This window comes from Lingula anatina, chromosome 3 (genome assembly GCF_051362555.1).
Source record: "Lingula anatina isolate TDL-2025a chromosome 3, LinAna3.0, whole genome shotgun sequence".
NCBI classification, from domain to species: domain Eukaryota; kingdom Metazoa; phylum Brachiopoda; class Lingulata; order Lingulida; family Lingulidae; genus Lingula; species Lingula anatina.
In genome coordinates, this window is record NC_141769.1 from 18,755,722 (window position 1) to 18,778,686 (window position 22,965).

A 22,965-nucleotide genomic window follows, 5' to 3' on the forward strand; every position below is an offset into this window, starting at 1 on the left:
GTAGATAGAGAGAGGATATATAAGAATGGATAGATAAGAAAGGTACATGCAGATATAGGCCCATGCAGATAAAAAGGAGTGTTGTTTGACAGAGTGAATGCAATCTATAGCTGTTCACTAGGTCAGGGTATATATAGTCTAGACAAATGATTCAGATATGTGTGGGAAAAGCCACAACAATTCAATATAGAAATAGAAGCATAGAAATTACCAAGTGTCTAATAAGTGAATAAGCAATATTAAATGGGTATAGAGGATACTTGGTATGTATTATGTGAGATCAATTTCCGTAGGTCACAAACTAATAAATTATGTCCAAATGAGCAAATATATGAAGGGGAAAAGGATCAATTGAAAGATACTCAAAGAGGGTAGATGAAGGGATTTGTTTGGTAAAATATATTCATTGGGGGAAAAGATAGATCTCTGGAAAGATGACATGAGATAGGTCACTTGGAAAGTGAGTGAAGAGAGTTAGAGAGATATGTGATGGCTATAGATTAGTTAAATAACAGACTAGATGGTTAGAGAGAAAGACCTCTAGCTATGCATATTTATAGGTCAGAGTGATTAGAGCCAAGTGAGAGAATTTGATTTACTAAATGGTAAACAGGTTTGTGTCAAGGGAAGAAAGTTAAAGAGGTGACTATTATAGGATATATATTTAATTTTAAAGGGATATTTCATTGAGCACCAATGAAAGAAGAAAAGGAGACATTTGTTATGTATCCCAAGAAAACTGGAAGAATAGATAAGACTATTCATTTTCTTGATAGAAATATCCATTATCTCAATGGATGGATACATTTGGTGGATAGACTGGTTGGCTTTTAGGGGTTTATGGATGGCAGTTGGTTTGTTGGTAGATGAATGTGGCCGAATTGGCGAGTGAATGATAGACAGACAGACAGACAGACAGAAAAAATTCTTTGGCATCAATCACATTTCTTATTAATTTTTCATTTTTATCATTTATCTGTTTATTTATTATATTTGTTTTTATCTTTTTATTTTTAACAATTTGTTTAAATCATTATTCTCTTCAACTCTAAATGTTTGTACAATATTTCAGTTTGTCTTTTCGTGTGTCTAAAAGCTTGTTTTTTTTTAAATATAAAGTGTGATGAAAAATATAGTTTACTTGACTTGAAAATATTATCGGTGTAAAATCAAGTAGGATTTAATGGAAAGTAAGGTCAGAAGTAACTGCTGATAAGCAAATCTGGTGCAGCAATGAATAAAAGCTGACAGAATTTATCTAAAGACATTTTTCTGTTTTTCTGAAGTTATGTAAGTCTTTTGTACAGTTTCACCATGTTTTGTGTGTCACTTTCTGTTGTTTCCAAGATGACAGTCCACGTTATCTTAACCTTATCTCTTAAAAGTTAAAGCACCTCACATGGATTATTGCAAATTTTCTTTTATCCTTGATGTTTATGTGTGGGGATATATTTTTTAGATGTCAGACTTAGGTCTTGGTTGGAGCTGGGGAGGGGGGGGGGGGGGGAGGGGAGAATAGTAAGAATAAATGGGGACTGTTAAAATGGTGTTTCACACTGACCAAAAAATCCAGCAGTGTTCCACCAACAAAACCTGAAGACTGACTGTTTTGACTGAATGCCAGCAGCATTCCTTGTTTTATATCATCATTGAATGTGCTTCACATTTTATGCTTTATATTGTAGCATGTAGTCTATGGTTTTGTGTGGGCGTTAAATGCCTGCATATTGAGATATTATCATCATGTAGATCAAAGTAAATGCTAATACAATGGGGAACCCATTCATTTTAGTCATACTGCTATGTTCATCCAATGAAATAAAACCAAGAGCATGATTTATGCAAATGCTACTTAAAATTTAGATACTTGAATCTTCAAAAAAAAAAAAAATTAAATAAATAAATAAATAAATAAAGGGAAAAGATTTCCTGTTAAATGGTAAGATGTAATATTGATATGGCTTTATATTTCTCAAATCTTGAGAATTTTGTGAGAAGTACATTTCATCCCATAGTTTCCCTTTGCTGTATTCAATTTGCTGTTTCAATCATCTACCTCCTGACATCAGTTCTTCTGGGAGAGATTTTTATCCATCTTACATTTCACAGGTATAGAATCTTGAAATAATGGGATTTTCCATGCAATTTTGAGTTGGAATAGCTCTTGCTTATTTCTTGATTATCAGATGATTGGTATTGGGATATTGTAGTCCAACCTAAAATTTGTTACAAATTTGTTATACACAGAGACATAAACATGCTAGCACATACAAAAGAATTACATATAATCATGATATATTTTATGTGTGGAGGTAAGAACAGCAATTAATCAAAACTTTTGGATAACCCTTTTGTGCCATGTTATCATGTCAAGAAAGATAACTTGCTATTCAAACTTTGATAAAATTTTTATGTTTCAGTCATGTACCTCCTGACATCTTCTAGTGGTATTTTCCAGGCATTATCATCAGGTCAATGAGATTTTGATTTTTTAATGTTGTTCAAATTTAGTGAGTAATTGCTGTAAACTGTAGTAGGAGTAGGTGGAGAAAACTTAATATGTGTTCCCAGGGTTAAACCCTTTTCTGAAGGATTTAAAATGAAATCATATCCATTAAAATCTCACCAGCCCAGCAGGAATCTACCCTTCTGAATATATAACATCTGTTTACAAGTGAATTGTAATAAAACTGTTCAGCTGTCACCTGCATGAGTGGAACTATACACCAATCACAAAAGAACTTCAAGACTGAAAGATGGACCTAACTTTAGATAACAATTTCTGTTCTTTCGAAATCATGACCAAGTATCCTTATTTTTCTTCTTGTTCTATTTTTTATATTGTGTGACACCAGATAAGTATGTGTAAAAAGTTGACATGTGTGAATAGTCACAACTGTTTGAGGACTATTTCTGAGAAAAAATGATAATTGACTTGGTTGACTTCTGGACTAGTAACATGTCAAGTATATTTTCCCATTTTATCCCTTTTTCTTGGAAGAACTCTTGGAAGTGTTTGGTATGGGAAAACTGCTTGTGGATATCTTTGATGATACTGAACTTTTTATGCAGGTCATAGCTTCGGAAAACTTGGATGTACTGTGCTTTATACCTAAGGTTAGAAGCTTATAGTAAACTGAGATATAGTGTTTGCACGTGTTATTTTATGTATTTAGATACTGTATCATTTACTCTACTGGGCAGGTATGGCTAGGGTATTGGAATATGGAACCACATCTTTGTTGTAAAATAATTGCTATTTTTGAGATGATTTTGTCAGATTACAACGACAAAATTTTAGTCTGTAGTTTTAGAATGTAGGAAACGAATATAAAAACAGTTGTTTGATTTTGTCTTGTTTTGTTGGTTAACTGTTTTTGGGATTGGGAGAAGGAGGTATCTGTGAAGTTAAGTGGGGTGGGGTGTTGAAGGGGGGGGGGGGGGGGCTCACAGAACCCCCCCCCCCTCCTCTTTCCTCCAGAGCTGCCAGTTGGTATATGTATTTTTTTTCCTGTGTTGTCTGGGCAGCAAGGGCACCTGTAAGAACCTGCAGACTTTTTTTGGCATGAGACCAGAGACCCTTGTGGCAACACTACCCCGGTAATAGATGCAGTGCTTTCATGTGGAGCAGAGTTTCATATTGACCTACAGGGATAGCAGGACTGAAAGCTTTGCAACATCTCGTGTTGTATTCATAGTCTGCTTATTTATATGGTTTTAAAGGGATACAATCAATATGTTTTACAAAAACTACAAAAAATGTTCACAATGTCTAGGTTTCATAATAGGCATGGTGCAATGTGTGATTGGGAAAAACTCCTACCAGTCTTTTAAGAACTGGAGTGGGGGAGGGATAGGGAGAGAGGCTGCTAAACATCAGTCCAATTGGCAATGTATGTATGTTGCGAGATTCTTGTGTTGTCCAGTGGACAGATAGACCCCATTTCCAGAGATTAGATCAATCTGCTTTAGATCGACCTAACTCCCTGGGGGTTCACGCTAAATAGCTGTCAGGTGGGCGGACATGAAAGTTAATTACCCCCTTACAGCTTGTAGTAGGCGGGACGGATATTTAAGCCAGATTTTCTGACGGTAATCTAGAGAGACTCCCCGCGGGGATAGATCGATCTAAAAGCTCTGGGAAAACAGCCATAGTGACTTGATCTCTGTGGAAGAAAACCCTTTTAGCATTCACCCTCTCTCACCTTTTCTTTCTTTTTTAATTTTACATAATTGTGATTTTAATTTATTTGTATGTGTTGCATTAGAAACATTTTTAAAGGTTTGAACTTGTTCTCTCTCTCTCTCTCTCTCTCTCTCTCTCTCTCTCTCTCTCTCTCCACATATCTACACACACACACACACACACACACACACACACACACACACACACACATATTATAACTTTATGCTGTGGTTCAGGTTTACAAGGCAATTTCACCGCTTCCTTCACCCCTTCAATGGTATACCATTCATCTCATCTCAGTTGCATTCCAACAATATAGATAATAAAATTTTACATGCACTGTGCAAGGGAGTACCACTGTACAAGAGGGTACCATCAAACTCCCCCAATGGCTAAGTACTTGTTTGCTGTATTTAGGACCTTGTAAAAAACGAACATTATGGCCCTCACCTCTGGCTAACTATGCAATGCTCTGAATCTTGGCAACCATTCTGAACTCAAGGTGATAGATCACAGTAATTTAAAGCTGTACAAGAGAAAGTCTCTACCCCTTACTCTGCTCTGTTATATTTCACATGGCCACCCCCTCCCACTTATCTTTGCTATGTCCAGGCCTTGAAATGGGAAGTGTGGCGGCCCCACTTCTGGGTTTCTATGCTTGGGATTCTGGCAGCCACTCTCAGTTTTTCATACCCTGAGTATCACAGCATTGGGGGTAGCCAACCTCTGCCTAGCATATAGGTATGCAGATAACAGAGGTGTTAATAGGAGACTCCAAAACACTGGGTGAACTCCAGGCATATATCACAGTAATTTGAACATAAGTGAGGATCGAGTTACCTGGACAACAAACCTGGGCTTGTTACCTTTTTACCTTTCATGCAGCAATGTTTTGCAGATGGTTCTTCTGTAAGAAAAGTTTTTACAAATAGTATGGATATGATTGACCTTCTCTAGAAAGTTGTAGAGGCTGGAAAATGATAACATACATAATGGATAGATTAAATGTAAGGTGAATTGTTGCCCTGTTCTTACTTCATTAGCTGTGTGAAAAAGGAAAACTTTTAGTATTTGGTGCGTGTGTGTGTGTGTGTGTGTGTGCACGTGCACGTGCATGTGTGTGTGTGTTTATTTGTTTGATGAGAGAGAGAGAGAGAGAAGAGAGAGAGAGAGAGAGGGAGAGAGAGAGAGAGTAAAGGAAAATGATGGGAGAGACAACAAGTAGAAAGAGAGGGAGGCACTCTTCCTGCATGTAGTTGTATAACTTTCCCAAGGCCTTCAGGTAGGGCAGGTGTTTTCAATTTCTTACAACAGGTAACAGGCAGTAGAAAATGATCAGTGGCCAACTAAACAGAATCCAGGCAATTGACATTATGGTGCAAACAGCATGCAATTTGAGAGAGAGAGAGAGAGAGAGAGAATTATGAAATAAAAATTGTTTATGTCTGCAGAGCTATGAAAGCATTTGTTATTACATACACTTTATGTACTATTCAGTTTTGAAATTGTTTCAATTCTGTAAAAAACAAATATGAATAAAATATTATTTCATACTTATAACTGTTTTTGTAGTGTATAAACATGAGAAACAATATGTCTTGCATGTTGTATTTTATATCATGAAGACAATGAATGAATATTCCTGAATTTATGTTTTTAGGGCGTTCACTTGGAGGACTCCTCAAGTAGCAGCCGTCATTATCAAGATGGCGGTAGTGACCAAGAGGGGCTAAGCAGGGAGGCCAGTCCAGTCTTTAACAGACATGCACTGCAGACACGCAGACACACAGACACCTCCCCCTCCCTGGTGCAACACCAGAGACAGAAAACCTACGGGGACTACCTTACAGTACCAGGGGGGCACCATCATGCATTGCGGCGCCACACAGACACAGGCCTAGAAGAAGAAGATATACCAGAGGCCCGGTTAGCTGTTCAATTTCAAGATAAGTGTCGCCTACGAGGTTTGTCCCCCTCACCCTCACGGCACTCCAAACATGCATATGACAGTGCAATAGAGCTGGAATCTGATGGATCAAAATCTCGCTGCAGTTCAGAACACTTAGATGTTCCTCCCAGCAGCCCCATTTCAAGTGGACAAAGCACACCCACAGAGGTGGAACAAGGGGCTGCGGAGGGGCAGGACACGAAGGAACGGGAAGTCCGCAAGAACCGCTTTAAGAAAATATTACGTCCTATACGTAGAAGCCACAGTGCAGGTTGTACAAAAGATGTGCCAGCTTATGCCTTGTTTCTGCAGAAAGCAATGCCTGCCTCCAGTGGTAACTTGCCCAGACGAAGCTCACAGCCAAGTCAGGTCAGTATACATAACATAAAGGTTGGTTTCAAATGTGCACACAATAAAGTCTTCCATACAAGTACAAAAGTTATTATGTGCATAAACATGGTATACTGGACTGATAAAAATTTTATGAAATACATGTTGCAGGCATGCACCCACGCCCACGCACTCACACACACACAAACACACATACACTTTTGTTTGCTGCTTATTCTCTAATATGCCTTATTGCTAAATAATATCACAATGTTACCAAATATTTTGACAGTGTTGCAAAATATTATGAGAGCATTGAAAATGTTATGACAAACTTGCAAATTTTATTTTTGGTACTCGCTGGAATTTTTGCTTCTTCTCAAAATAAACTGCCCCTTGTCAATAAACATATATATATATATCTCACTTATGAATATCTCAAAATTAGAAAATTAGAAACCAAGAACTTAGGATTGGGTTCATAAATCATTATTCTGTGCAAATGTTCTGGGTGTGTATACCTTGGTTATTCAGGGAAAATTGTTTAAATTTCCAGGAAAATTATTAATTTCTTCTATGCTTATTGTTTGTCTTTAATAGCTAATTGTCAGGATACAATGTCAAAAGTGAGCCATATTTAGATAAAGATAGTACACGGCATGGGCACTTATCTGTTACATGTCTTCTTATTTAGAGCAGTGATATATGTTATGGGACAAATTCTGAGAATTCAATAATAAGCATATCCTGTCATTTAGGCAGACAATCAATAGTCACTTCAGGGACATTCTAAAACAAAAATTCAGCAGCGTAAATGTGTGAATTTTGCAGAGGACATAGTCATGGCAGCTATATCTGTTTCGGTCCTCTTAACATTACTTGGCACCCTGCACTGTACTAACTGGTACTGCCCTGTTCTATGTGTGACATATACAACATTAATTTATTAATAATTTAAAACAATTTTTATTAAAAATATGCCTATCTAGGGCTTGAAACTTGCTGTTCAATTGTGAAAGGAAGTAAACCCACAGTAGTGTAATTACATGTACGTTCAGTCCTCTCAAAGTGGATCTGTCCAGTTATCTAGTCTGCTTGATGTGAAAATAGCCTAGATGATCAGTTCAAAAGGTGTGTTACTCTGGGTTAAAGACATTTATTTGAACAACTATTGCTTGTCTCAACTGTTAGATTGTACAGAGGTTTTGTTTGTTTGTTGTTTGGGGGGGGGGGGAGGAATCTTATAATTAACTGAAAAGGTGATCTGTCTGAAAGTTTAACATAATTGTGGATTATTGTCATACAAATCATGCAAAGTGTTTGTTTTATTGTCTCAGTGATGTAATATAGCATGCAAAACAAGAGGTGACACTACAAGTATGCATCATAAGCAACCCTCTTTTCAATGTAGCACACATTAAATGAAGATCGCTTTAGCTTTTCTTTCCAGTAGGTATCTTTTTCTTCACTGATCAAATACCTTACCAAAAAAGTTTGCTGTATAAATTAGATGCAAATTTGCTGCAAACTTAATCATGGCTTGCAAGAAACTGTTTGCAGGTTGTTGCAAGAAACAATTACAATGCTGCAAATTTGTGGCAAATTTGTAAGAGCACCTTAAATTTGTGGCAAATTTGCAAGAAGTCTTCATATCCTTTCTAGTTTAAATCAGCAGCTCATATGCATGGGAAATTTTCTTTTGCAAATTCGCTGCAACAGTTTGCAAGAATCTTAAAATTTAGCTAAGGGATGGAAGAAAAGAACATTAAACATTAATCATGTTTATGTGGCTACAATTGTCTACAGCTTCTAGTTATGTAACTTGGCACAGCAGGCTGGAAAATTGACAGTTTTTTTAGTGAATGTACATGGCCAAGTTGATAATGAGCTGTGAGGGAAAATTACAGTTATTACTCAATCTTTGGGAAAAGCTAATCAAACTTTCAGAAACAATTTTATAATCACAAAAATTTTTTTTTGTATTACATTTGTGCTGTTTTCTTATCTTGTTATTATCACTCAATAGTAATGTTCTAATTAAAAAATATAACTAAAAAATACAGTATCTGTTACAGGCCTTATGAATGGATTGGGGGTTTTCTCACTCGCACCTTTTGAGGACAAACACCCAAATTAAGGATTCCAAACTCGAACTAACTACCACGAATTGACTGCTCCAATGTACAATTTCTTACCACAATGTGTTTTAATACCTATATGCAAAATAGGGCATTCAAACTACAGAAAACCAATTTTATAAGCATGCCTGTATGATATTATTTTTTACAACTAACAATATTTAAATGTTTAAGACATACCATACGAGTACTATAGTCTTATGGCCATAGTTATAAATCACAGAATTTGCAATATTTTGATAAATTATAATTGGCCCTTATAACTTTCTAGCTAGAGCATTTTACAGAAGATGTTCATTATAAATCAAAAGTGATTTGTTAGACTCTAGACCACATGGTTATTTTTAGGGCCAGAATATATCAGAGGCACCCTGAGTCTTGATAGAACTGCTGAAAAAAAACTCCTCTTCTCACCATTATACACTGTTCATCACCTTTTCATGCTTAAAGGAAAGAGAATATCCAATATTCTTTGAAACTCAGGGTGATGAAAGGTTAACTTTGATTGATTTTTATGACAATTTCCACTTTTCATCAGCAGAACATCCACATCCTATCTCCACTTCTCGTGTACTAGATCAAGAAGGGACCAAAAATGCCTCCCAACCAGCTGAGTTAATAAATTCCAGTCTCTCTAAAATCAGAATGAAGATATTCCATCAATAACCTGCCCCATCAGATACTAACATCTTGCTGTAGCCTTTCCTCTAAACATATTCAGGGGCCTGTACAGTTGTACAGGGCTATTGGTTGAGCATATTGCTGGTGTTGATGAAGTCTATAGCTATCTTAGAAAGGCTTGTAGCGGCAACAGCGACTGTAAGCAGCAGAAATAGCAGTACCGTGGCTGTTACTGATGAATGTGTGATCGGAGGAAGATAATAGAGCCTTGGTGTGGCGAATGGAGGCAGGGCAGTTGGATGTTTGCAGAAATGTCGGATCAAAATGTGACGGAGAACTGTAGGATTGAAGGAATATCGAGGGTAGAAATGGTCTGTACATACATGATGGTATGACAGGGTTATTTGTCTTGCGATAGCTTACATGCTTCAGTACCAGGCTGTAGTTTGTGATGTAGAGCATGTACACTAGACACAGAATAGTCATTTTAGCCAGGTTAGTGAAATAAGGCTTGGAAAGTAAATCCATATGAAACATATTGGCACATCAGTAATTAATGCGAATATATAGAAAGGGCTGTAGAAAATATCTGATATAGAACCAAATATATGAATATCATTTATTGTGCTGCTGCATTTGGTACATTTGTCGTAAATAAGCCATGTAAGTTCATATGGATTTTTATTCAAAATTTAGAGTGAATCATTGAATTTCAGCTTTTCTAGCACAATATGTGAATATGCAATGGCAATATGAAGCATTCTACCTATTTCAGATATATGTAGAATAATTGTTTGTTGCCTTGGGATTTGCTTTACACTCTAATGTTGATTATCACAAAGTAGAAATGAGCTATACAATATGATCACTATTAAAAAACATTGCTTTATTTACTAGTACTGTTATACTGTTAAAATAATGAGGTGTAAATTGGACATATAGTCTTATTCAGTAGTTAGTGGTTCTAGTTCATTTGGGCCATGACAAGTATGTATTAGAATTTTGGTGGAAAACTCATATGATAAAAAGAGACCATTTTTAATTGGATCTTATTTGTTGCATGAAAAAAGTACCTGGATTTCCAATAATTTGTGGACAGGATTTAAAAGCCACTCTTTTTGGATATGGATTGGCTGCATGCTTCATTCATAGATGTAATAGGAGCCATGAGTTTTTATCTTGAAACTAAAGTAAGGATGATATTCAGGTAATCACATCAGTATTGACAGCGGATTAGCATTTAGTTTAATTGATGACTGGTGCTTGGTTAGGGATCACTTAGTGCAGAGAAAAAAAGTGCCTCACTTAATTCGTGGACAACATAGAGGTGAAAGAGTGAAAATGGTTTATTAGATAATCCCTTCTCATTCTGAGCCTTCATTTGAACTGGAAAGATTAACAGAGACAGATGTTTCAGTGGTCATATTTGAAAACTGATCATTAAAGGACTGGTAAGAACTTTATTTTATTATTTCATTATTTATTTAATATTTCATTATTTATTTATTTATTTAAGTTTCAAAGTCAGACTAGGTTTAATGTGGAATACCAGACAATGTACCAGTAAGATTTTTTTCATCATCATCATCATCATCATCAACTATGTTGAATGAACATAGCAATTTAGAAAAGGAAGCACCCAGAAAATTTGGCAATTTATTACATAGAGCAGCATACAAATCTTTGAATTCTGAATATTATATTATGAAATCCCCTCATGGTAAAGCAACTGAAACAGATGGTAACTGTTTTAAAGACTTCTATTAGATATGGGTATGATTAAAGAATTTCCATTAGATACGGGTGTGACTTTAATCAATTTTCAAAACTTCAATATGAATTTTTTTCCAAGGAAAGAGTGGGAATTGGTTCTGGTCAGCTCCAGAAATTACAAGAATGAGTAGTGGGGGTGATTTGGAATGAATTTCCTGAATGAGAATATCATTATGCGTCTTTCAGTTGTGTTCAGGCCTACCCAACTACCAGACTCAGCACCAAATGATCCTGAATTCACCGGTAAATCGGACCACACTACCCGTTTTTGAAATGTGTATCAGTACGCATTTCACAGTATCAGACGCGACACCGCTCTTGCCTAGTACGCGATGTGATAGTGACGATTCTCAGCGGGGTTGAAAAGCATTGCATCACCACTCAAAATTTGTTCAGGTTATGATACTGTGAAATGCGTACTGACTCACACCTTGAAAACGGGTAGTGTGGTCTGATCTACCGGTGAATTCAGGATCATTCAGTGCCGAGTCTGGTAGTTGGGTAGGCCTGGTGTTGAAGCCCCTACAGATGATAGGTAATTTACTTCAGGGGTCTTTGTTTTAATCCCTAAATGCAATAAGATAAATCTGTAGCACTCCACCCACATATTATGTCACCAGTGTATGCCTTCACATTATCTGCGGAAGTGATTTTGCCGTGGGTTGCCTTATACAGCAAGGAAATCATTATTTTATATATAAATATATATATATCTTATAATGTTTTGGATTTAATTTAAGATGGTTTTATCAAAACTGATTTGATTGACTTGAATCATGAAACAAACGTGATAACATATGTTAATATATGCATTACATTTATTAAATTTCACCTTCTTAATAACAGTTATAGTAAGAGTGACAGGGAGTGTTCATTTATATCAAGACTGATTTTGATTGGTGTAGTTTAAGCACAGTTTTGTAACGAGGCTTTAATCTCACACACAGCCTATTATTTGGTGTTGTATAATATATGTGACAATAGACTCATTTTACACATCTGAAAGGTTATGAAAACAAATGTAGTCTCTGTCTTGCATTGATTGATATATATTTTGAATCTGTTCATTCACTGATATGTGTTTGACTTTTCTTCAGATGGACAAGATGGAACAGGAAGTGGACATACCGCAAGTTGTAGTAGAAGAAAAAGCAAAAAAGAAGTCCAAAAACCTGTAAGTTTAGATTTTGTTGTTATTTTTTCTTCCGTCTTCATTTATCTTATCAGCATGCCATATTTAGCATTCTGGTGGGTTTTCTGCACTTTACCTGAAGGCCTCCACTTACACCCCATTTCCATAGATTAGATCGACCTACTTTAGATCGACCTAACTCCCTAGGGGTTCATGCTAAATAGCTGTCAGCCGGGCGGACACGAAAGTTAATTACACCCTTACAGCTTGTAGTAGGCGGGACGGACATTTAAGTCGGATAATCTGAAAGTAATCTAGTGAGACTCCCCGCGGGGATAGATCGATCTAAAATCTATGGGAATAGGGCCTAAGAGTGCATTCAGAACAGCGGACTTACAGGTCCGCAGATCAAATATGGCTGACCCACCTGAAGGCTTGTTGCGTAATCCCCAATGGGAATAATCTGTTCAGTGTCTAATCTGGAACTTAGCGGCAAGCTTTTTAATGGGTCGCCATTTGTGATCCATGGATCTGTTAGTCTGCTGTTCTGGATGGGCTCTAAAGATGTGTGTCATAAAAGCCCATCATTCGCCCATCTCGTTGACCTCAGGGGTGGCCCTTTGTTGCATGAAGTTATGCCCCTAAGTATCCCATAGAAATGAGTTTTTTTTCCTAAATGGCTGACTATATATAAAGGGACCACAGCAATAGTTTGAAGGTTCAATAGTCCTAAGGTTCATTGGTCAGAATGTTCACTGTACATAGCACCTTCGGACCAATGAACCTTCAGACTATCGAGATGCCCCTGATGTAATCACTGAACCTCTTTCACTTTGGTTTGAAGATGGCCCTGTGAGTGGCCCCGTGTGCCATGATGTTTGAATTGTAGTTATGGCATTGGAACAGAGAACCTTCCCAAATGGCTGGTTATGTCGGGCCATTTCAACCTATCCCTAATTTCATATTCGATTGGATACTGTTGCCCTTACACGACATGTGGTTTGGTTGTATTTAATGCCCACTAGTAATTCATATCAATTGGCTCAATTGTCTATGAAGTAGATTAGTGACATTAAGTATTGTGTTCCACTGAATGTGGTATAAATTGGCAGGTCTTTAAGTGCAGTCTCCATAGTGGGCATGTCCAGAAAAAGAGACATTTATTGATGCTTAACATGTAGCTTCATGTTTCAGTAATAACTTGTCAATTTTTCCTGATTCATTCAACTGAAAAACCTAATATCTGTCATTTGTTTGGTGGTCATTTTTTATCTAAATGATAATAACATTAGTAGTAAAGTGCAATTAGCTTAGTTATACTCGACAGGTTATGTCCATTTGAAACTATAATCTGGTTACATAATAATAATAAGAAAATTTTTTACAGAACTTCTTGCATGAAGGTTCAGAAATGTAGAAATTTCATATTATTACAAAGAAAACAAAGGTGTTATCAATCACAATGGATTTTATAAAGGACTAAAGTTTTCCCAAGTGCACTTGCTACATGATTGAGGGGAAGTTACATAGAGAATAGAGGCAGTAGACAGTGGTACTGACAGCTTTCTAAAGGGGGGGACTAAAACAACTCTCTTCCTCTCTCTCAACTCCATAGTATAGAACTATAGAGTCACCGTGATGACAGGTACTCTGCAAACAAATCTTTTCCATTCCTTTGGTGTCTGTTAAAAACAGGTGAAATCAGGAGAGAGAGAGAGAGAGAGAGAGAGAGGGCAGGGCTGCAGGCAGCCTTATTTATTCCTTACATATTGGATAACTTACAAAGAATGAGGAAAAGTTCAATGACCTTCTCACTTGCTTATGTACTTTATGTTCACCTGTTTGTTTGTTTGCAGACTAAAAGTTCGCCTGGGTACAAGTAAACAGCAAGATAATTGGCGACTGTTACTTTTTTTTAATGTTCACCTACACATATTGACCATGGTTAAGTGGTAGCTTTGATTGGTTAGATCACTATATATATTTTCATGCCAGCATCGGCATGTTAGTTACCTTGGATCAAAGCCTATAATTCCATTTACTTGATAAGCAGCCAAAGTAACTTGCTTGGCGCACAGACATTAGGGATAAACCCATGAGTTGGCCTAGATAGGCTGAAACAAGGAAGGGTCGTGGTAGGGATGGTATGGATGGTAAGGATGGTATGGGTGGGACACACAGACATTAGGGATAAACCCATGAGTTGGCCTAGATAGGCTGAAACAAAGAGGGGTCAGAGCAGAGATGGGATGGATGGGACACACATTCATTAGGGATAAACCCATGAGTTGGCCTAGATAGGCTGAAACAAGGAAGGGTCACGGTAGGGATGGTATGGTTAGGTGAGGGTCATCTTCTCACCTCACCACATCCTTACTTCCCCTTATCAATATCTTCACACACACACACACACACACACACACACACACACATCGTTATTCCTCTCCACCATTACTACCCCACACCCCTTCACCACCCTCATCATTTTTTCAAAGATGTGATGCCATATTGATGCAGGTAATGTTGCGATTTTACCATGGGGTAATAGCATAGGGAAGAGAATAAGAGGGGGGGGGTGATCTGGGAACATAGAGGTTACCCTGGTTTGGCTCCCATCAATTATAATGAAATACCAAGCTGAGGTGCACAGGAGTGATGAAAAGTATTCCAAATAACTTGAATTAAGTGTAACCGGTTAACAAGATGTGACATTATTAAGTCACATGTTCCCGCTTATTCTGTCATGTGGGTCACGTGAGCAGGAGATGTAAATCCCCCACACTACTCCAAATCTGAGTCATTCTGTAGCCATTTGTCACTAATCAGATGCATAATGTATGTTCAAATGTTCTTCTACAGTGAGAATAAAGAAGCTGATGATCGATTTACAGTGTAGTCTTATATGTGTCATTCTATACTTGGCTACATAAGTGAGGGTAATTTTCCTCTTCCCTTCTTGGTATTCAGGATCCACTATTAGATATGAAGTATGTTAATTTGCATAATACAAGTCTTAAGAATAAACCCATGATATGAATGATGAACAACTTTGATCCGTATGTCCTCAGCTGGCATTCTGTTTTCTGCTCATATTTTTGATAAAATAAAGAATCAAGTTAGATTTAAAGTTTTTCTCAGTTCTGAAATGATTTTATAAAAGATAAAGCACAAACCATAAAATTTATTAGTAAGTTATACTAAAACAGATTACACTTATTTGGCAGCACAGGTTTTATAATCAGAATCTGGAAGGGGTGGGTGCACTATAAATCATGTGCTCCAATATTACCCCCTCTCCCTATCTATCCCAAAAATTGTATATCATTGGTAAAGTATGACAAAACCAAGCATTTTTTTAATCCCTGTATCCCACTTATTATATTGAAATTGTTCTTATCTACCATTATATATATATATATATATATATATATATATATATATTTTTTTTTTTTTTTTTTTGCTTTTTTTTTGCTTCTGTCATGAAATTAACACATTTTACATCTTGCAAATTACCAGACCTGCTGCAAATTTGCTGCAAACTGCAATTCCTTCCTCAAATTTGATGCAATATGGCTGCACATTAGCAGCAATAAAATTTTTCTTGCAAACTCCTGCAAATTCTTTGCTGCAATTTTTTTCAATTTACTAAGGGTTATCCTTTTACCCCCTCCCCCTCTTAGACAAAAACCCTGGAATCACCAGTGGTATACTAGCAACTTTCTAGAACATTGCCCTTTAAAAACATCAAACCGTGCCACTATAATTTGATGTGCCGTGCTGTGCCAATCTTCTCAAAGACGAAGAGTAGAATGTCAAGTAGGGCTTTGTGATGCTTCTCACTGTGATAGGTTAATGTCTTCTCCATTCAAATTGGCAAAAATTAAGCTGCTTGGAAATGATTGAAAGTAGACCTTTTAATTTAATATGGCTGTGCAAAGCATTCCTATTCACTGTTTTATGGTTAAAACCGTATTATTTCAGTGTTTTAACTTGAAAGGAGAAAGTAAAAAAGGAGGCTAGAAAGACCATTGAACTTTTATTTATTTAAAGGGATAACAACTGTTCTTTTTGGCAAAAAAATTTCTTTTGGCCAAAGAATTTTCCAGGGGTAAACAACAATTTTCCCATACTTAATAATGGTTAGTGAATCCATTCCGACATTCAAAATTAGTCCCTGTTTTTTTTTTCTAAAAAGTTTGATTTTTTGTAAATTCACTTAGTAAGAGATTATTACAGAGTGTAATCATCTATGGAGGTCACATGGTTTGATGGCAAGCACAAATTCCAGTATAATTGCGTAGACTGCCATTTTAGTGGTAAAATAGAATTACAGGATATTAAACCTATTTCTTTCATTCGGTTTTATTTCATCACAGAAAAAAGTTATTGGGCAGGATAATAGAGCATTAAGGAGCAAATTAAATATATATATAGTTTTTCTTGCTTTCTAACAATATGTATAGACAAAAAAATACTTTTTAAAAGGCAGAATCTGACTTAAACGCCTCTCCCCTTCTAGACCTGTAGAAATGTCACTGACCTAATACATGAATGGATTGAATTAGATGATGAAATGGGTTAGTAAGGTTATCAACCCTAGCTAGTTATGGGTGATGACGTAAATGTAAGTTATAGTGTCTCCATAACTGTCACTGCTCCTACAGGAGGACACAATAATTATCTGAATGATGTCAACAGTTTTAGCTACAAAGATTAATTTTGACTACGTAGAGTGTGCGTAAAACTTAGTTGACGTAATTAACAAAAGGTAAATGTAGTAGAGGATTATACTTTTATTGATATTTCTTAACAAAACATTGTAGGGAAATTGTTTTGAAAATACTACTCAAATAGACAAATTTGCGTAAAAGAGAGAAAAAAGTATTGGAAGTAAATTTATAAAATGATTCTGAATTAAGGTCATTCCACAAAAAAAAAGTGACACTCGGTGACGCGTGCATTTTGTGCAGCTAAAATTTGCATCATTGTTTAATATCACGTTTTGATTACTGTTGATTTCTCTCCACATTGGAGGGTGCTATGGTATAAAGCAGGAAAAAAATAATAATGGGACCAGTCAGAATTTTGTTAGAAATAAGTAAAATGATATTTCATGTACTAGTAATAAGCTTAGAGTAATCCTGAAGTCACAGCAAGGTGGGAGGTTTTCTGATTGCTGCCAATGACCAGCTTTGCCAGCATGTCTGGTATTTCAACCATATTTAATTAACAGTTAATCAGGTATTAAAATTAGTGTTGCAAGATGTAGTTTGTTATGTTTTTGAATCGGGTGATGAATCCTATTACAAATAAAATGACGTCAAAACTTTTCAAGTCATTGCCCTCTGCCACCTGTAAAATGCGTGGTAGGGTAGGTTATTGCCCTGGAAGGGAATCGAAGATTTTTATTTGTGATAACGCTTATTTCATGGAAGACTCATAATAAAGGTCACCACTGGACTGAGAACCAGATTACGGTATTAACATTACATCTGAACCATTGGATTTATGTCTCACGTTTTCTTTAACAAAACATCCTAAACTTTCCCTTAAATATCTGCTTGGCACCGAAACACAAGGTTTTGAAGTTTCTTTCATAAAAGAGCTCTGTGATAATTGAAGTGTTATATGCACCATTCGTTTTTTAAATTATTTATTTTTAGTGTAGGAGGATTGTTCTATGGGAAGATAAGGGTATCATGGCTTCAATAACATGGATAGGAAATGTATAAATGCAGGCTATTTGAATGGAAATTTAAATGGGAAGGTTAAAAACAAAACATCTTGTGGGTTTGGTGAAATAGGCATTTTATTGTCTCTTATATAATAACATATAAATGTGTATTTTATTGTCTCATTTATAATAATATGTAAAAGCATTAATCATTTCTAAAGAGAACTTTTTACCTATGAGGTGTGATGTATTGATCCTTCATCAAAGGGCCTTGACTTTTTTTACCATCTTGTGGATTGTTATTTCACATATTTACTAAGAAAGAAATTGTATTAACATGAATTAGAATTAAATGATTCCAAAAAGAATATAAAAATGAAATCAGTTTAAAGATACAGTATGCAGGATTAACTTGCTAAAATGAATTTTCCTTGAGGGGGGGGGGGGGGGGGGGGGGGGGCAATTCTTTTAACTCACCAATGATTGCTCAACTCGTCCATGTACTTTGATCTGATGTTTTAATACATTCCTAATTCAGTGATTAAGCTCTAAATGACAGGCCTTATTTGATGGGTTTTATATTTTTTAAGGTCTGAATTGGGAAAGATTTGTAGCTGTGCAGGATATGTAGACTTTAAATGATATGACCAGACCCTATGAAATTTTAAATGAGAGTGTACCTTTAAATGAATGAAAAAAAAAGGAAACAAAAAGGAGGAAATGAAGAGCTGTGTTGATCATGAAACAATTGCAGATCCAAAGACTCAGTTTACAAGAAGTGGGCAGGCATGCTTTCCTGGTAATGGATTCATGGAAAAGATAATCCTGGGGTCAGATAGCAGTCAAGTTGACCATCTTCCCTTTTTCAGATTTCCTGGAAATATATATCATCCTGCAAATTTCTGGTCAACTGCCAGAGTTTTAGAGATACGCTTGACCGGCTGGATTTTCCTGAGATTTAATTGAAATCCATTCTTGCTTTAAACTCCTTGGTTTCTCATTAGAAATGTCATCTCAATGTTTTTCATACTTTGTTTTTGAAATTTAAATTCTGTTTTATAACCTGAAGGAAGGAGAATCTTTACGTGTTCAATTTAATCAATTTGCATCCAGAAATTTACAATTTGTACTATGGCATGGACCCAAACCAGTGAGCTTTGTTCTAATTTATATATATAGTTCATTTTGTTAAGTTCTGTCATTTACAATAATTTCGGAAATGAAAATACCTAGTGCATTCTCAATAATATGGGTTTGTAATATTTTTATTCTAAACTGAGTATCATGGAAGTATTTATATATTTCTAACAATTATTTTAAGCTTAGCCTGTCATGTTCTCTGAGTTAATTTTCTAGTGGCACTAATCAGTTTATGATGCAAATATTATCTAATTTCAAAGTCACTGATCATCTAATATCATACAGACAGGGTCAAACTAAAATAAAGTAGCTTCTTTGCTCATTTCCAGGAAACTATTGGTTAGGTTGCTTTTTTTATCCCTAGAGTTGTCAGTTAAACTTGACAGCATGACGTGACGGTGGGATTCGCCTTGAAGAGGAAAGGGTAATTTATCTCCTGGGTTTGTCAGTTGGTGACGTAAATAGTTACAATTTAAATGAGAAGTCTTGTTCTACATTACTGAACCAGGCAGAAAACTGTTTGATGATGGCACAGGGATACCCCAAGTCCAGGAAATGCTGATGAATTAAAAAAAAGAGATAATTGGCTGTATGCATCCCTCTATTCAAACTAATACAACAATATGCCATATATATTAAATGAATTAGATTTTGAGGCCCTGAACCAATTTTTATGTCTGTTCTAGAATCCATTCAGTAAAAGTAATTTGTGGTAGTGTACAGTTAAGCTCAAAGGAACCAGTTAAATTATTTGACACATTTCAACAATTTTCATGCAGAATGTGAGTTACAGTTTGCAATTAAAATGAGTATTAGCAGTCTGAGTTCTAAAAAGAATTTAAAAGGTGAGGTTAAAGGGAATGAAGCAGGCCTGTAGAAAGCAATTTCAAGGGGGTTTTATAGCTATATTTATAGCTGATCAAACTTGAGGGAAATGACCTAGAATTTTGATCAAATTTTGACTAGCAGAGTGGACCTTTTCCTGCCAAAAGAGCAGTGCTTTTGGGGCACTACTTTCAAATTTCTGAACCCCCATCCCCTTGAGCTTGGTGTTCTTACGGTGGGATCCTTTTCCATCCTGCGTAGGTGTTATCTCTTGATCATGGCCGATTGATATTTGGATTTCTTCTGCTGCCTGAGGGAAGTGATGCTGCCAGCTGTGAAGACAAGTTATTTAATAGGTCAGCTGCTGCGGAGTCTATTCACCTTCTTTGTATTAAGCCTGTCCTTCCATCTCACTTACCTGAGTAATTTATCGTTAGGGAATGTCTGCAGGTTTTTTCTCTCACGAAACTTCTTTCTTTACATATTAAATATTTCTGTTTTTTTCACATTCTGTTTTCCCAAAGCATACTAAGGCATTCATTACAAGTGAAAAAAATCTGTTAATTATCGATCTGAATTTTAATTAAATATCATCAATCCTACATGAGAAATTGAGAAATGGCAAAAAAATAATTTATTCTATATTGATATTACAGGGAACTCATTAGGAATATTAAGCATTATGGATTCCAAAGGATGATTCCAATATTTTTCTCATTGATCTCTTTAATGTAGACTACATAGGGTGTTTGAAGTTGCTTGTGTTAGGTATAGAAACCTTTTCTTGCTGTGAAAAATAAAATGATTGTTAGAATGGCTTAAATAATGATGAAAAACAAAAACAGATGATGCCCACAGTTTAAAAATGATAAGAATTTCAGTTTTTAGTATCATAATACGTTTTACTATTTTTATTTGATCATACTCAAATTGGTGTAAATTTGTAGAATTATGGATGCAAATAAAAATGATAATTTTAAGTTGCCTGGCAGTTAAGGGTTAACATCAAAAGCACCTCCCAAATATATATATATCAGTTGCATCTGTTCCTGTCTTATTGGTTGAATTAGAAACACAATGATAAGAGGGATATATGGGAAAGAAGTCAGATATTAGTAGTGCATGTGAGCCTGACCTTCACTATAAGCGGGGGTGGATACATTTATATATTATATATATATACTTATACGTATGTGGGAAGTTGCCATGGAGATATATCAAGTTATTGGAGGAAATCACATTGGTTTTCTAATTTGGTATTGTTATAGGAACGTGATAATCATTTGACTACATTACCATGACGACTTGCACAGCTTATGCGTACCTGATGCAGTTTCTATTGATGCTTGTAGTTGAAATGCATCCTGTGCTGAGCCTATAAAACTTGCATTATCAGCTTTTGTTGTCAGAGTAAGATGAACGTGACCATGGGTAGACCAGTGCTTTTCATTAGGTAAATATGCAAGTCAGCAACAGTTTTATGTCTAATCCTTATGGTTTAAGCTAGGTGGTATGGAGAAGTCATTGATAATATAAGGGTTTTGATCAGATAAAAACCTCTACAGATGTATGCTTACTCAGTTTGATTTGCAAGATGGACGTGCAAAGTTGGTAAATAGCCATATATAATCCACATGTGCATATGACTGAAGTTATATGAATTTTCATTTTCACAACTGTTGGATGATGTTGGTAAAAGTGAATTTTTTTTTTTTTTGATAGTTGCCTTTTTTTGTGCCATTTGCATGTCTAGTATTATAATTGGATGGAAAATATAGGTTTTGATCACTGTATACATTTATTACAATATTTGACATCACTAGTTAGCACAGGAAATTAAAAGTTGTATAAATTGAAAAAGACTTGTCACTGACAATTAGTGTTTGGCATCGCTACAAGGGATAGCATGTGGAATTTGCATGTTTAATTTCATCTCAATGTCATCTGTATTTTTTCAGAGTGAAAGATGTAAAACGACGACTACGGCAAGTACGGCGCACCCACACAGACAGTGTTGTAACAGTGGAGCCAGCACGCACACTGCAACCCACGCCAAGTCAAGCTGGCAAGTGGAGTCAGTCCTTCGAAGCTTTATTGGCAGATAAATGTGAGTATCTGAATTCGAAAGTAAGAGAGTTACCCAAGCAGAACCCCCTCTCCTCAACCCCCCACCCCACCCCACCCCCGTCCCCTGCATTTGATTTGGCCATTCAATTAACTAACTATAAAAGCTGGAAGTGACATTTTGTATTACTTGTTAAATTGAGTAAGGCACAGGCTTAACATCTGGGAGATAAAGGGGTGATTTTGTTCTGACCATCCAATGATCCCTCAATAGTGACACCACTGGGAATGCCAGTGTTCAGATAGAAATAAAACAAAGATTATATAGTTTTTAAATAGGGAGATGTACAGAGGGTTCTGTTCAGAAACAACTCATTTTGGCAGTCTGACCAATTATTGAGAAAATTTATTACTTTTCACCAACTTAATATATAAGGTAAGATATTAAGAACTCATATGATAGATAAGCACCATGTACAAGTCTGGTCTAAGAAGCTCTCATCTGATATAATATTTATATTAATTAATACTTATTTTATTGTTCAAATAATAAGGAATGAGTTAATGTAGTATATATAAAGTATAAAAAGAAGTAAAATCAAAATTTGGTAAATGCTTTTTTTCTTCTGTTATTTAGTGTGGTCAGATTTCCTATGTCATTCTTTAGTAGCTGGCCCCATTAGATAAAGTGCACATGCTGTGCGTACCTTCTGACCCAGTCGATTGCATAGAGGAGTCTGGGAACTTGTAATCTAACCTCTTAGAAATTTGGCAGATTACAGATTTAATGCTTTAAATCCAGGGACTTAAGTGATCTGAACTTGTTAGGGAGAAAGCCTGGGCTTTTAGCAATTTCTAGGTGTCAGAAATGCCAAAGCTTGATTTTTCGGACACTTGAATAGCATGGGCATAGATGAATGTAATAGTCCATATTTAACAAAGCAAATGTTAACAACTAAAATACCAGGTGAGAATTTGCTTATCATCTTTGGCAAACTGTACAAATTTTTCGTGATATAATTCTTTCTATATACCTGTATTGTCATGATATTTTATTTGATAATCTGCTACAGTCACCTAAGAAATGACATACCTGTCATGATAATAGTTTGAATAAGTTTAAAAGAAAGAAAA

At 35.9% G+C, this 22,965-nt stretch overlaps 1 protein-coding gene across 4 annotated transcripts in view; it reads left to right on the forward strand.

The window, feature by feature from the left end:
* LOC106153048 (uncharacterized) overlaps positions 1 to 22,965 on the forward strand; it is a 59,405-nt gene that overhangs the window by 32,419 nt on the left and 4,021 nt on the right. For all 4 annotated transcript variants that reach the window (XM_087007980.1, XM_087007979.1, XM_087007982.1 and 1 more), the window contains 3 exons: positions 5,847 to 6,503; positions 12,094 to 12,170; positions 21,726 to 21,874. In XM_087007980.1, coding sequence (XP_086864106.1) covers positions 5,847 to 6,503; positions 12,094 to 12,170; positions 21,726 to 21,874 — 883 coding nt within the window. The remainder of the gene's footprint in view (positions 1 to 5,846; positions 6,504 to 12,093; positions 12,171 to 21,725; positions 21,875 to 22,965) is intronic.